Source organism: Anopheles coustani, chromosome 3 (genome assembly GCF_943734705.1).
Source record: "Anopheles coustani chromosome 3, idAnoCousDA_361_x.2, whole genome shotgun sequence".
Classification (NCBI taxonomy): Eukaryota; Metazoa; Arthropoda; class Insecta; order Diptera; family Culicidae; genus Anopheles; species Anopheles coustani.
In genome coordinates this window covers 74756933-74770209 of record NC_071288.1, presented here as the reverse complement: position 1 = coordinate 74770209, position 13277 = coordinate 74756933, and the positions used below count along the sequence as shown (strand labels likewise).

Sequence of the window (13277 nt, the reverse complement as noted above, 5' to 3'; positions counted from 1 at the left end):
AAGAAAGCTCGCAGCAAAAGGTTTCTCGGTAGCATTCGGAAGAAAAGGTTGCGAAATAAAAGCACAAAATACCACCGTAGCTGTTGGTATATTAGTCGGCAACCAGTATAAGCTAAAGGTGGTGGAAACGTGTATGACAGCAACGCGTTATCATGGTGTAGACTGCCAACACACGTGGCACCGGCGAATGGGACACCGTGACATACAGACTGTGAACACGATGGTGAATAAAGGGCTAGTTGACGGAGTAAGAATGACAAACTGCCGAGAGCGGATGGTGTGTGAGTGTTGCATGCTGGGAAAGCTGGTGCGGAAGCCCTTTCCGCAGGTTCTAGAGCGGAAATCTAAGCGACCAATGGACATCATACACACGGATCTCTGTAGTCCTATGGAGCGTCCGACGCCAGGCGAATACGGAGACCCCTGCGGGGAACAGGCGGCAACAAAGAACCTAATGAAACAGGAGGAGCGACATGTTTTGAATGATCCTGTATTAGAGAGTGACGAAGATCTTCCGTTTGAATGTGACAACAAGAATGAAGGGACCCTGTCACAACCGAGAGCATCAGAGCAAGAAGATGCAGACAAAAAATATGAAGAGGTGGCCAGAAAACTAGTGCTCATGGAACAGGACCTCAAGCGTTCGGAGGAGAAGGTCGAGATGAACGAAAGCAAGATCGTCGAGCTTGAGGAGGAACTCCGCGTTGTCGGTAACAACCTGAAGTCGCTGGAAGTTTCGGAAGAAAAGGCAACGAAACGGGAGGAATCGTACGGTGGTCAAGTGAGAGTGTTGGATCAGCGTCTCAAGGAGGCTGAAGCTCGCGCTGAATTCGCTGAACGTTCCGTTCAGAAGTTGCAGAAGGAAGTCGACAGACTCGAAGATGAGTTGACTGTCGAACGTGCCAAGAACTCCAATAGATCCAGGGTACACAGCGGAAAATGAAGGAAGCAAACCGTTCGAAGACATAACACTGTACAGGGGACGCAAAGCCAGTCAGCCTAACAACAGTGACTGTAGTGCGAAAAAGCGCGTGTTACAATACTTGTAAAGTAGTAAGGTTGGTACTCACCCAGGAGGAGTGTTGGAAATGGGTGAATACCTCTGCGTATAAACCTTGGGCAGAAAAGAACTAAAGTTGGCAGCACTGCATTTGGCTGTCAACGTAACTTAAACTGTATGAAATAAATTATTGTTACTGGACTTTCAAAGAGACAACACGTGTTTTCTTGCTGCTTTCCTCTATTGGTGTTTGATCCAAGGGTGGAGTATTTCCACAGAAACCAAAAGACATTACTCAGTATTTTTCAACACTCAAAACTAACACAATGGGTATGATCGATTTTTTTTGTTGTTTTAGGTCCAAAAAGGAGCCGGAAGAGGAAGAATTCGTTTTGTGGAGCTCCATAGAAGCAAATGAAGAATTCGATCCAGTTGACGAAATGCTAAATGAAGATGCACCAGACGACGATGTACCGAACGTCGATTTTTCCGACGACGATGTTCGGGACGGCGATGTTCGGGATGACGATTTTCCCGACGACGATGTTCGGGACGACGATGCCCCGGACGATGATGTCACGGACGACGATGTTCCGGATGACGTTGTCCCGGATGTCGATGTCCCGGATGTCGATGTCCCGGATGTCGATGTCCCGGATGTCGATGTCCCGGATGTCGACGTCCCAGACGACGATGTCCCGGATGTCGACGTCTTAGACGACGATGTCCCGGATGTCGACGTCCCAGACGACGATGTCCCGGATGTCGACGTCCCGGATGTCGACGTCCCAGACGACGATGTCCCGGACGACGACGTCCCGGACGACGATGTTCCGGACGACGATGTTCCGGACGACGACGTTCCGGACGAGGATGTTACAGACGTGGGCGTCTGCTACCCGAGGGTAAAAAAAGATGTATTGGTAAGTAAGAGAAAAAATAAAACCTTACGTGTATTAAAATATGATCTCTCTCATTTCCAGGGCTGGCAACCTTCGCTTGGGGACATCGAAGAAGAAGAGGCGGAAATATTTTACGAAGATGACGATTGCCTGGAGGAAAAAAAGGATACCGAAAACGACGCTGCGAAGGAAAAAAAATCAAAGAAGGATGATGCTGCCTGCTATGGATCTGTGTTTGGCAGGGTTACTTATTTTATTTTTTTGTAGTTAGATGTAGTTAGATTTATTATTGTATTGATCAATTATTTCATAAAAATGTAATCATTTTGTAATTTAACCATGTAAATGTAAATGAGTCGATGTGTTTAAAAATATTCAAATTAAATAAACATTTAAATCGCTACACAGAAGACGTTTTTGTTACCCGTCAACAATTTCATTGTACTAAGGAACTGCGAAATAATTTTGAGTTTGGTTTAGTTTATAACTTTTATTTCTTTCCCTCGAGGTTGTTTGACCGCAGGTATACACGGCGCTGCGACAATCTTGCGACCGGGAGTTTCATGTTCGATCTTTTCCGATTTCTTTTAGAATATTGTTTCAAATGATCATGGCCGAAATCAGAGAAAACATGAATTAATGATTAAAATATATTCAATTGATCGCAACATTAAGTGAACATCGCTAGAGTAGGGTCTTGTTCAATATCCGAATAGATTCTTGAGTGATAATTTGTGTGGTTTTCTTTGCTCTCATTTACTCTGCCAAATTTATGAAATGCCGTCCATCGTGTTTGGGTACACTCAGCCCAAATTCATTCAAATGTTTTCACTGCTGCTTCTGGGCTCGATTCATATTGTATTGTTGTTGACAGTTTTTAGTATTTTCCCAACGAAGTCTTCCTAAACTCTGTTCTTGATTGATATTTACTTACCGGTAACAGTTCACCAACAAGCCGAGTCAAAGGCAACAAATTTTGGTAAGTAGGATAAAACATAAACGTACGTAGTAAATATACACATCAGATGTTTTACCATGTTGAACGCTAACTTCTGCCTCAGTGTGCACTAAGATCTAAATAGAAATTATGACAATTTTAAATTAAAGCAAGCCGTAGACGATGCGAACTTGTACGCGCGAACAATTTGACAACCATGCATTGCCTATGTTAAGGAAAGAAAAGGAAGTTTTAAGAGGATAACTTCCTTTCCATTCATTTCATTTCATACTACTTCCGTTCTGTCAGATGGGATTCGAATCTTTACAATCCGTCTAATTGGATTCGAATCTTTGGAATCCGTCTAGGGATCGAATCTTCCAATCTTCCGACTCCCGATTCTGCCAACACTAGTCCAGCGTTGTTTGAGTTCCAACGGAATTAAACGAAAATGTCTGAAGAATATGGACCAGCGGCGAAAAAACGTAGAATAGAGGTCGTGGATTCATCAGAGGAGGAAGATGAAATAGAATGTTTTATAGATTTGCTTCCGGACGAGGTAAGTTCGCTTCGTGCGATAGTGCGCCAAAATGGTTGTGTTGTTTACTTCTTCATTGAAACTCCACCGGCGCACTTTCGCCGGGTCTTTTCGTAGGAAGTTGAATGTTTACCATTTGCCATGCCATGATTTGCGCCTAGTTCGACTAGATTAGGTCAGGTATACAGCTGTGGTTGATACGATCTTTGTGGGATTAATGTTGTGTCCGTTCATTTTCAGATCTTGATGGTTATTTTCGAGCTGCTGCCCTTCGAGGAGCGAAAACCCTGCGCCGTAGTATGCCATCGATGGCATTTAATCCTACGTTCCAATTACTTCATGTACCGTACGCAATGCATCGTCTACCACTGCTTCGGTATGCTTATCGACCCCGGCCTGCAGAGACTGTTGAGCAACTGTGGCCACATCCTCTTCAGCGATAGCGGCGCCGTGCCAGGGGCGACCAGTAAAGACCTCATTCCGGCCCACAAAGGACACGACCAGCCAGGTCCCTCGTCAGCCCAGTCCGGTATCAGTCTGGAAGATTTCCTGTTCTCCGGCAAGCTGCCGTTACGCTCGTTTACGGTAACATCACTCCGCGGACGAATAACCACATTCATTGGGGGACGCTTGGAGCAGATGCCCCAACTGGAGGAGTTTGTTATGAACGTTGTCCCAGCACAGGACGAAGAGTCCATACAGAAATGGGTTGAAGGGGTTGATCCACAGTGGACCATTAAACACCCGCGTCTGCGTTCGCTTGCGGTCCTACTGTATGCCGGTCCGATGTCCTACACGCTCGAGCTGCCCCAGCTGAGGAATCTTACCATCGAAATCGACTCGGACAATGAACTGAACGCCCTCATGAAGTACAGCGAGCAGCTGGAAGAGCTGTGGGTGCTGTGCTATTTCACGCGCGCCATGGAGCAGATGCTCACCTACCCATATCCGGCGCTCAAGAAGCTGAATATGAAACGGTACGGCAAGAACGAACCACCCGATCCCAACACTCGGGTCGACGATGCATCGGCGGAACGGTTCGTTAACAGTGCCCCACTGCTGGGGGATGTCACTCTGCGCTGTAACATAGCAACGACGAGAATGCTGCGGGCCGTGTGTGTCATAGGGCAGAGGTCGATAACCCGACTCACGCTGCTCGATGTCGTCCTGCCACGCAGCTTATTTGTCTTTATTACCGAGCTTAAAAAACTAGAGGTTAGTGCAGGACCAATTTCTCAAAGGCAATTTACTAACTTGGCATTTATACTGTGTTCTTGTGCAACAGTTTCTTAAGCTAAAAAAATGTGAAATCGAAGATGGCGGTCCTTTGCGGGAGGTTGACTTCCCCCGACTGAAACAGCTAATACTCATCAACAGTGGCACCTGCATGCGCATCGATCGGGGCCTCTCGAACGTGACGCACTTCAAGTACAGCATGGATCCGAAGCTATCGAAAATATGCCAGCACATGGTGCAACTGGAGGACTTCGAAATCAAGCTGCGCACCAAATATCCCGTCGCGGACTACGTGCGCAATCACTTTCACTCACTGCCTAATCTCAGCCAGCTGCAAACGTTCCGTCTGAGCGGCATGAAAACGGTCAACCGGCCGTGGGACTTTTGCCGACCGATGCCAGCCATCGAGCATCTGGTCCTGCGCAAGTGTCACCTAGTGCGGGGCGATTTCCATAAGCTTCCCCAGCTGTTTCCCTCGCTGCGTGTGCTCGAGCTGGAAAAAACCCACATCGCGTACAAACGTTGCCCCGCCGAGGTGGATCCGCTGGTGCACTTTCACGGTCGGCTGAAGAAGTTTTTCCCGCCGCCATGCCGAGTGGTGGTAGACGCGTTCTCCAGCGCCACACCACTCGCCACGATACTGGAGATGGAGGACGAGTTTCGGTGGCATCTGAATCAGGTGCGTCAAGCTGGCGTTATCATTAGACCGCTCTATCCGAAGACGATAAAGAAACTGGAGGCCGCTAAGATGCGGGCGCAAATGCGGAAGGCGGAGGAGGAAGCGAACGAAGAACTCGAAGAGCAGATGAACGAAGACGACGACCAAGAAGAAAAATTGGAGTAAGAAAGTTTTTAAATGTTTGGTACCAACGGGTTTACGAGTATTCAACAGTACGTACTGCCTAGCGGTGTTATATTGCATCTGATCCGTAATACATGTCGATTGTGTACATTATACATAATATCAAATTTTATCCACTTTGCAACAAAAAGAAAAACTTCCGAGCGACGGACACGCTCTGGTCAACATCTTAAAACACATCTCTTATCTAAACGTAATGATTTCGCTTGGCGCACTCTGGATTGGTTTGCATAGAAAAGGTAACGTACATACATAACACACGAGGCAACTCTCGATCCTTTAACCGACCCGCAAAGGGTGCGCTCAAATGCGCCTCGCGCAGGTAAAGTGGAAATAAAAACAAAAAATTAAAAATCGTTCCTGTAACGTTTCGGTCAGATCGAAATTCAGATTGCTGCCGGCGCAATGTGTTCGCTGCCCTCGCCGCTGTGGGAATGTGGCGAATTCGTTTCTGCCGATATTTCATCTGCTCGCTCCTTTGCTCGTGCTGGGCGTTTGCGACACACCGTCACCGTCGGCCCCGCCCTGTCCTCGGTCATCCTCCTCGGCCGAGTCCGAGACCACCGAACTGTCCAGCAGCGAGTGCAGCCGGCGCTGAGACTTTTGGGCCGAAATCCGAAGCGCGGACAGCACGAGCGCCATATCGTACTCGGTCTGATTACCTTTCTCGTTGTCCAGGTAGATCTCCTGCAGGCGTTCGCCAAATCGCGACAAAACACGGGCTCGATAATCTGTCACAGAAGGGAGATTTCAGAATTAGGTCATACAAGTTCATGATGACCGGTGCCAACGATCGATGGTGCGGTTTCCCTTACGATCCGTTTTACTTACCGACGCCACCGGCAACCGGATTTCCCAGCAGTCGGAGGTTCTCCAGCAGCGGCAGATTGCCAATGTAATCGATTTCGTTTATATCATCGATTGCGTTGCAGCTCAGATCGAGGTTAACCAGCGAGTACAGCCGGGACAGACCCTCGAGCATACGGATGCGGTTCTGGGAGAGATTCAGCGTTACCAGATTGCCAAGCTGGACGTGCCAGTTCGGACAGTGCGCTATACGGTTGCAGCGCAGGCTGAGCACCTGCAGGTTGTTCAGGTGGCTTAGATGGGCGATCTCTTCCAGCTTGTTCTTGTCCAGCACGAGATCCTTCAGGCTCGGAAAGAGCCGTATCGTGCGGTCGATGGCCGTTAGCTGGTTTTCCTTGAAAACCGCGTGCCGTAAGTTTTTCCATTGCTGCAAAAACAACAACCCAAGGGTATGTCTGTTACAAATGTTTGGTATTTCGAGCGTTCACGGTGCTGGTCGATTACTTTACCTTCAACTTGTCCAACTCCTCCTCGCCCGCGTCCTTATGGACGTTATCACACAGCGCTATTTGGCAGATTTGCTTCGTTTCACTTTTATACACCTCTATCCGCGAGAGCGTCTCACGCAAGGCACCTGCAAACGACCGGAAGGAAGGTTAGGTACGGTTTCACCCGGCTTTTCCGACCGATGCGAAAGTGGACGACGTGACCGCGATTGCGATTGCGACAGAAATGCTACTGACCTACATTCTGAATGTTCTTCGTTGGCGCGCCGTAAATAATGAGATTACGTAACGTTTTAAAAGCGCTCAGCTCGTACCGCAGCTGCACCGGGATTAGGTTGCTGCTGCCGATCGGTTTATGGAGCGCATGCGGAATGTACTTGTCCGTGTCGTCGTCGTACAGGATCGTCGGGAGGCTGTTCTTCGTCGGCAGCACGATGATCGTTTCCAGCTGGGCGCAAAAGTCCAGTATGTGCGAGAAATTGTAGCTACTGTTGGCCGCCTCGGTCGGTGGGCACGGTATCTTCATCCGCTCGCTGATGGCGTGCAGCTCGAGCACCGAGAAACCGTACTTCTTCGACTTGGCCAGGAAGGCGTCGCCGCGTAGAAACAACGAGCACGCCAGGTGCTGCACCATGAAGATGATGTCGTACCGGTGGAAGTCGAGAAACTCGACAAATTCCCGCGGCATGGTCACCTTGAGGAAGATGAGCATCTCCTTCAGGTACTGCTCGAGCGCCTCCTGCCGCTTCTTGAGAAACGTGGGACTCTTATTGCCGATTACCTTCTTCGGGGGCAGCTTGTCCTTCGAGACGCCCCGGTCCGCCACCAGGCGATCGTGCAGGTCGGCGAAATCGCGATAGCGATGGTTGACCGTCCACATGACCTGACCACATTTCACCAGGATTTCGTAATAATTCACACTATCGACCGTGATGATGCGTGGTATGGATAGGGTCGTTTCGTTCGAGTGCAGCTGATAGTTGGACATCTTTAATGGGGCGGATACGTTGTACGCTGTCGTCACGCCTTCTGGCGCAATCACTTCATGAGGTAATCACGCACTTTCCGCTGTATTTTACATCAAATCCGTGTGGATGGTTTTGCATTCCTTATCAGCGCGGCTAGTGACAGATTATTTCCTCGTCACACCAACGAGCTGTTTACAATTTAATTCAATTAAAAAACCTCTTTTACAAAGCACAGAACTGAACTACGAAACAAAATAAACATGAGACTAGTGGTGGTAGAATCGGGATTGGGAAGATTCGAAGACTCGATCTCTAGACGGATTCTAAAGATTTGATTCAATTTTGAATCGAATCAGATTTGGTTTGTTTTGGATTTGAATCAGATTTGATTTGTTTGGGTCTCGATGATTGATTCGATGCAGATACGAGGTGAGTTTAATTAGTCACGTAATGAACCGATCTAGAGATAATGTCGTTGCAGTTTGGCAGTGCACCAGCTTGGTCTGTTAGCGGTGCTCGGGGTTCCTCAAATAAGTTACCGAGAAGTAAAGTTATCCTAACCACATGATCGCAAGCAAACCGTGACTCACTCAGAAAATCGGGACATATAGCCTTAGTAGCCGGTTCTTAACACAATAGGGGTCTTTGTCTCCAGGTTAGCTTACGAAGACCCAGGATGCTGGGAAGAAAGAAGAAGAAGAATCCACAACAGATTCAATTTGAATGATAACGCTGTCATATTAGTACTTGAAACAAAATAAATACCCCTCTTCTCAATTTACCCGAGTTAATGAGTTATTTTCTGCATATTTCTAAAAAAGGATTCGTGTTGTCTGAATTTAATTAGAAGAGTAATGTCAAATATGCTGATATTCTAGCGTAAATAATTCAATGAATTAAACAAATCATGAATGTATGATATGTGGGATTGAGATTCGGATTCGGAGATCCAGATCTCCAAATGGATTTGAATCGAAAGATTGGAATCCCAACACTACATGAGGGTCCAGTTTGGTCATTACCTACGGTGCCAATATGGTATAACTCGGTAAGAAAATCTTCTTTCTTCTTTCGATATGCGAGTCGGGGTATATCCTCCTACGCTAAGTCGAACAATTTGTTCCCTTACACGTAATCAGAGGCGTACCAACTCTGTCCGAACTCCTATGAAGGGGCTCGTCCTTTAGGACCGGCTAATAATAGCCATATGTCCACCCGCCGGCCACGGGAGGGATAATTCCTTCCGATGTCAGGACACAAGAACTCGTGGTCCGCTTGATTGACTCAAACAGAACGAGATGTGCGGCAGCTAGGATTTGTCTGACCTGAGCTCCAGCTCGGCGTCACCACGCGGTCGTGCCGTAACCTTACTTTTCCGCTAACCCTTTCAGGAAACTTATGCACTGCTAACATCCGCTCTGATGCACTACCGAACTGAAACTGGGTAAGAAAATCACCACTCGTCATTGTTGACGTTACACAGCGTTATCGACTTATGCCGCATTGGCGTACATTTGACAGTTCGTGCGAGATTTGTAAACAAATTGTTTTGATTCGTGTTTAGCCGACGCTCGCGTTCATTTCGCCGCATCAGTAAATTAGAAGAATTACACCGTTTTATGCGTTGAAAACGATCTTCGGGGCATTACAAGATTATTAAACAACACCAGAAACATGATAAGCGTTCGGATGAATAATTTCAACGAAAATTTCCTCAACGAAACCGATGGAGATCCGAACTCGGTGCTCATCGAGCTGGACAAGGGCATCCGGTCGAGTAAAATCGGTGATCAATGCGAGGCGATCATCCGGTTCCCGAAACTGTTCGAAAAGTATCCATTCCCCATCCTGATCAACTCGTCGTTTCTCAAGCTGGCAGAATTCTTCCGCATCGGTTCGAACCTGTCCCGGCTGTGGATACTGCGCGTATGCCAGCAGACTGAAAAGCACCTCGAGAAGATCCTAAACATCGACGAGTTCCTGAAGCGCATCTTCATGGTGATTCACTCGAACGATCCGGTAGCGCGAGCCCTGACCCTTCGTATGCTCGGTGCGGTTGCGTTCGTGATTGCCGAGAAACAGCACGTGCATCATGCGATCCGGATGGCGCTCGACAGTCACGACACGGTCGAGGTGGAAGCGGCCATTTTCGCCAGTGTCCAGTTTGCGGCCCAGTCGAAAACGTTTGCCGTTGGCATGTGTTCGAAGGTGGCGTCGATGATCGAAAGCTTGCAAACCCCCGTCAACATGAAGCTGCATCTTATCCCGGTGCTGCGCCATATGCATCATGACGCGAGTACGGCCGCTCTCGTGCGGGCCCTATGTCGCGATCTACTCCCCAAATATCCGTCGGAGCTGTTCGTGGTCGAAATCATCCGTTCGCTGTCGCAGCTGTCCTGCGCGACGCTGGTCGACATACCGGATCAGGTCGATCTGCTGCTGGTGTACCTTCAGGATCCTCGCAAGCGTGTCCAATCCATGGTACTGCTGTCGTTGAAGAAGCTCGCCGAAAAGGGAGCCTACCTGTGGCCGAAAACCGCCATCAGTAGACTGCTCCAGCTGACGGTGCAGTGCAACAGCCAGAATATGGCGCTGGATGTCATCCTGACGCTGACCAAGTGTCCCCACACCTGCCACACGATGCTGAACGAGGAACAGCAGCAGATACTGGAGGTGTGCAAAAAGTGCCTCCTGATGGAAAACGAAAGCGGTGGCCGGGCGATGACGATCTTGGCCAGCCTCATCACGTACTGTCACACCGAGCGAATCCCACCGCCTGTGCACGTGCTCGAGTATCTAGACATGCACCTGGAGTTCTTAATCCAGTCATCGTTGCAGGACAAATCGTCCCTTAAGGACTTCCGCCTGTACCTCAAGTGTGGTGTTCAGTTGTCCAAAACGAGTCGCGAGTTTGGGGAAAGTTTCGCTGAGATGATCGCCGAGCTGCTAAGCGAAGAGTCAAACCATTCCAGCAGTACCGGTCACTCTAAGCTGATCTGCGAAGCGCTGGGTGCGATCTGCTCGAACGTGATCGTGTCGTGCGATTTCTACAAGAATCACACGCCAGGAGATTCCGCTAGTGCAACTCCTGGCCCCTTTAGCTCGGTCATGCAGCATTTGTTGAAGAAATTAGAAGTCCTAGCAAAAACGGGCAGTGGTGTGTTGGATAAGGAGCGTGCCAATATCGTCGAACTGCTGGCGGCCATTTGTATGCAGGCGATGCTGGGCTCGTTTATGCCGGACAACGTCATCGGCATTTTCATGCAGCTACTGCATACGACCAACCCGTGGACCCAGTACCGGATCGCTCGTTCGGCCTCACGCTACGGACAACACTTTCTAGCGGCGTTGATCTACGAGAAGCTGTCCCGGAATATTTCCCTCGAAAATCTACACTTCTATCTGCTTGCGCTGAGCCAGATATCCAAGGCCGAATGCATCCTCAACCATGGCCAGGAGTATGAAACACTTACCCAGAAGCACATCAAACGTGAACCGGGCCTGCAGGGTCCACCGCCGGCTGCATCTGCCCTTTCGCTCATCGACCGGCTCGAGAAGGCCATCAATCTTTACTGCACCGCCCTGTCCACGTTGAAGGCCAGCTCGTCCCAGCTACATCCGCTCGGGTTTCAATCGGAACTGATCCGGCTACGCTGTACGTTCCTCGAGGTGCTGCACAGCATCGTCATCACGCGGAACACGCTCTGCATAACGCCACCGTCGGAGATTTCGCAAACGCTCGCCCAGAACTGTCGCGATCCGCTGCAAAAGTACGGACACATTACGAACCAGCTGAGGAAGCACGTGAAGCTGTTGAAAAACTGTGAGGATGCGTACGGGCGGCTGTACAAGAGTTCGTTCGATGCCGACCCGGGCACACTGGAACACCTGGAAGCGGTACAGCATCTGTGCGCCACGCTGCAACTGTCAATCGAAACGATTTCCTTCATCAATCCCTCGGAAACATCGAAGGTTGCCCCGCAATCGAGCCACCCGGAGACGCGATATCTTTTGAGCGTGTGCCGTGCCGTCGGCAAGCAGCTTCTGACGATCCCGGCCGAGGTTCCGGGTGGCACGAAAACGCTCACCCACGAGCACACGGACATGATGATGCGGCAGATCGAAACGGTCGTCAAGTCGTCACACTGTATACCCCGATTTTTCTTCCAGGTACTGCAGAATACCTCCGTCAAGTTGGCCCTCACGCCGCAGCCGCGTGCCACCGGTGAGCCGGTGTTTGTGCAGCCGAACAGTCACCTTGTGGTGAAGGTTGAGGGTGTCATCCAGCACAACGGACGCACACCGTCCCTGTTCCGGTCGATCAACAGCATCCAGCTGACGCTCAACTCGACGCTCATGACGTCCCGGCCGAACGACGTGAAACTTCTGTCGGACAGCATCACCCTCACGCAGGTCGTAAAACCACATCGGGATTTTCTCAGCGGAAGCTTCCTTATTGCCCTCAATAATACGGCCCACACGTTCAACGGGGGTCCGGTCAGTTTGGGCGGCCAGTGGCAGCTGAACCTGGAGACGTGTATCATCGACGATAATGGGGTAATGTGGCAGACCGGACCAAAGAGCACGCTACTGGTGCGCATCCCGGAGGATAATCATAAACAGACACTTGGGATGCAATCAGCTGTGCGGCGGTTTTAAAGTAAAACGAGCGAATATAATCATTCAATTATACATGTAATAGATAAACTTATGATTTACCTCACAACGGTTATTAATAAAAAAGGACAGAAAAAATTCAAAATTGACACATTCGCGTAGTAGTAATTTTATGACACTCACTGTACCATGTTCTAGAGCCTAACTTGCAAATTGCGCCAAAAACTCAATCCATTGAGTGATGGATCCATTGATGTCCATTGATTGGACATTCTACCCAGCGTTCGATTTGAGTAAACTTAAATCAATTACATTGCCTCTAGATCGACTAGTTATGTGACTTATTCGACTCAAATCATTGTGAGTCGATTCAAACAGTTTAGGATCAAGTCAGAATCGAATCAAATCGAGTCCCAAACCAATCAAAAATCTGATTCGAATCCTAATCGAATCAAATCTTTAGAATCCGTCAGATGGGATTTGAATCTTTAGAATCTGTCAAATGGGATTCGAATCTTTAGAATCCGTCTAGGGATCGAATCTTCGAATCTTCCGAATCCCGATTGGCACAACACTAGCTGTTTTGTTTACATGCATTACAACTGTCAACACCGATTTCCAAAAAACCGACAGCGCCTTCTGTTTACGGTGGAAAATGTGTTAGCAGGCATTGCTGGACTTTTTCGGTGCAAAAGTTTTGTGATAGTGCATAAAAAAGTAGGGCGTGCCGCCTTTTACTAAATTCAGTGTAAAGCTAGCTATTTGATTAATCGAATATCATTGGAAAATTTCCTGTGAAAAGCGTTCGATTTTGTGTGCATGTGATGCAACCTTCGTGCAGTGTTGAGAAGAATGCTAAACTACCTGGTACATGTGTCTGGCAAACCTTGCATAGGTAATATGG

At 48.6% G+C, this 13277-nt stretch overlaps 4 protein-coding genes across 5 annotated transcripts; 3 read left to right on the top strand and 1 right to left on the bottom strand.

Moving 5' to 3' along the window:
- Positions 1–1440: 1440 nt before the first annotated feature.
- Positions 1441–2984, top strand: LOC131266617 (germ cell nuclear acidic protein-like). Its single transcript, XM_058269215.1, has 3 exons — positions 1441–1815; positions 2846–2881; positions 2964–2984. Exons 1-3 carry the CDS (start codon positions 1441–1443, stop codon positions 2982–2984), a joined length of 432 nt encoding a protein of 143 aa, XP_058125198.1.
- Positions 2985–3257: 273 nt separating this feature from the next.
- Positions 3258–5779, top strand: LOC131260896 (uncharacterized). 2 transcript variants are annotated; one of them, XM_058262743.1, is made up of 3 exons: positions 3258–3398; positions 3618–4592; positions 4663–5779. In XM_058262743.1, the coding sequence occupies exons 1-3, from the start codon at positions 3291–3293 to the stop codon at positions 5455–5457; spliced, it is 1878 nt and encodes a 625-aa protein (XP_058118726.1). In that variant the 5' UTR covers positions 3258–3290; the 3' UTR covers positions 5458–5779. The 2 variants fall into 2 exon arrangements, with proteins under 2 accessions (XP_058118726.1, XP_058118727.1); XM_058262744.1 differs by lacking the exon at positions 3258–3398 and adding an exon at positions 3509–3552 and having other exon boundaries at positions 4663–5778.
- A 21-nt stretch (positions 5780–5800) lies between these two features.
- Positions 5801–7982, bottom strand: LOC131260897 (nischarin-like). The gene is made up of 4 exons (XM_058262745.1): positions 7026–7982; positions 6792–6916; positions 6307–6709; positions 5801–6206 (listed from the first exon to the last, which is right to left on the bottom strand). The coding sequence occupies exons 1-4, from the start codon at positions 7774–7776 to the stop codon at positions 5938–5940; spliced, it is 1548 nt and encodes a 515-aa protein (XP_058118728.1). The 5' UTR covers positions 7777–7982; the 3' UTR covers positions 5801–5937.
- Positions 7983–9366: 1384 nt separating this feature from the next.
- On the top strand, positions 9367–12499 carry LOC131272392 (integrator complex subunit 7). The gene has a single exon (XM_058274111.1). It carries the CDS (start codon positions 9431–9433, stop codon positions 12413–12415), a length of 2985 nt encoding a protein of 994 aa, XP_058130094.1. The 5' UTR covers positions 9367–9430; the 3' UTR covers positions 12416–12499.
- The last annotated feature ends 778 nt before the right edge of the window (positions 12500–13277 follow it).

Bases quoted from the DNA above. Each gene is read 5' to 3' on its own strand.
- LOC131266617 (XM_058269215.1), top strand. From the start codon at position 1,441: ATGCTAAATGAAGATGCACCAGACGACGATGTACCGAACGTCGATTTT. The intron at 1,816-2,845 runs GTCCCGGACGAC...TACCGGTAACAG, and splicing joins ACGATGTCCCGGACGACGAC to TTCACCAACAAGCCGAGTCA. The intron at 2,882-2,963 runs GTAAGTAGGATA...CTTCTGCCTCAG, and splicing joins GTCAAAGGCAACAAATTTTG to TGTGCACTAAGATCTAAATA.
- LOC131272392 (XM_058274111.1), top strand. From the start codon at position 9,431: ATGATAAGCGTTCGGATGAATAATTTCAACGAAAATTTCCTCAACGAA.
- LOC131260897 (XM_058262745.1), bottom strand. From the start codon at position 7,776: ATGTCCAACTATCAGCTGCACTCGAACGAAACGACCCTATCCATACCA. The intron at 6,710-6,791 runs GTAAAGTAATCG...TTGTTTTTGCAG, and splicing joins AGGAGTTGGACAAGTTGAAG to CAATGGAAAAACTTACGGCA. The intron at 6,207-6,306 runs GTAAGTAAAACG...CTTCTGTGACAG, and splicing joins TCCGGTTGCCGGTGGCGTCG to ATTATCGAGCCCGTGTTTTG.
- LOC131260896 (XM_058262743.1), top strand. From the start codon at position 3,291: ATGTCTGAAGAATATGGACCAGCGGCGAAAAAACGTAGAATAGAGGTC. The intron at 3,399-3,617 runs GTAAGTTCGCTT...GTTCATTTTCAG, and splicing joins TAGATTTGCTTCCGGACGAG to ATCTTGATGGTTATTTTCGA. The intron at 4,593-4,662 runs GTTAGTGCAGGA...CTTGTGCAACAG, and splicing joins CCGAGCTTAAAAAACTAGAG to TTTCTTAAGCTAAAAAAATG.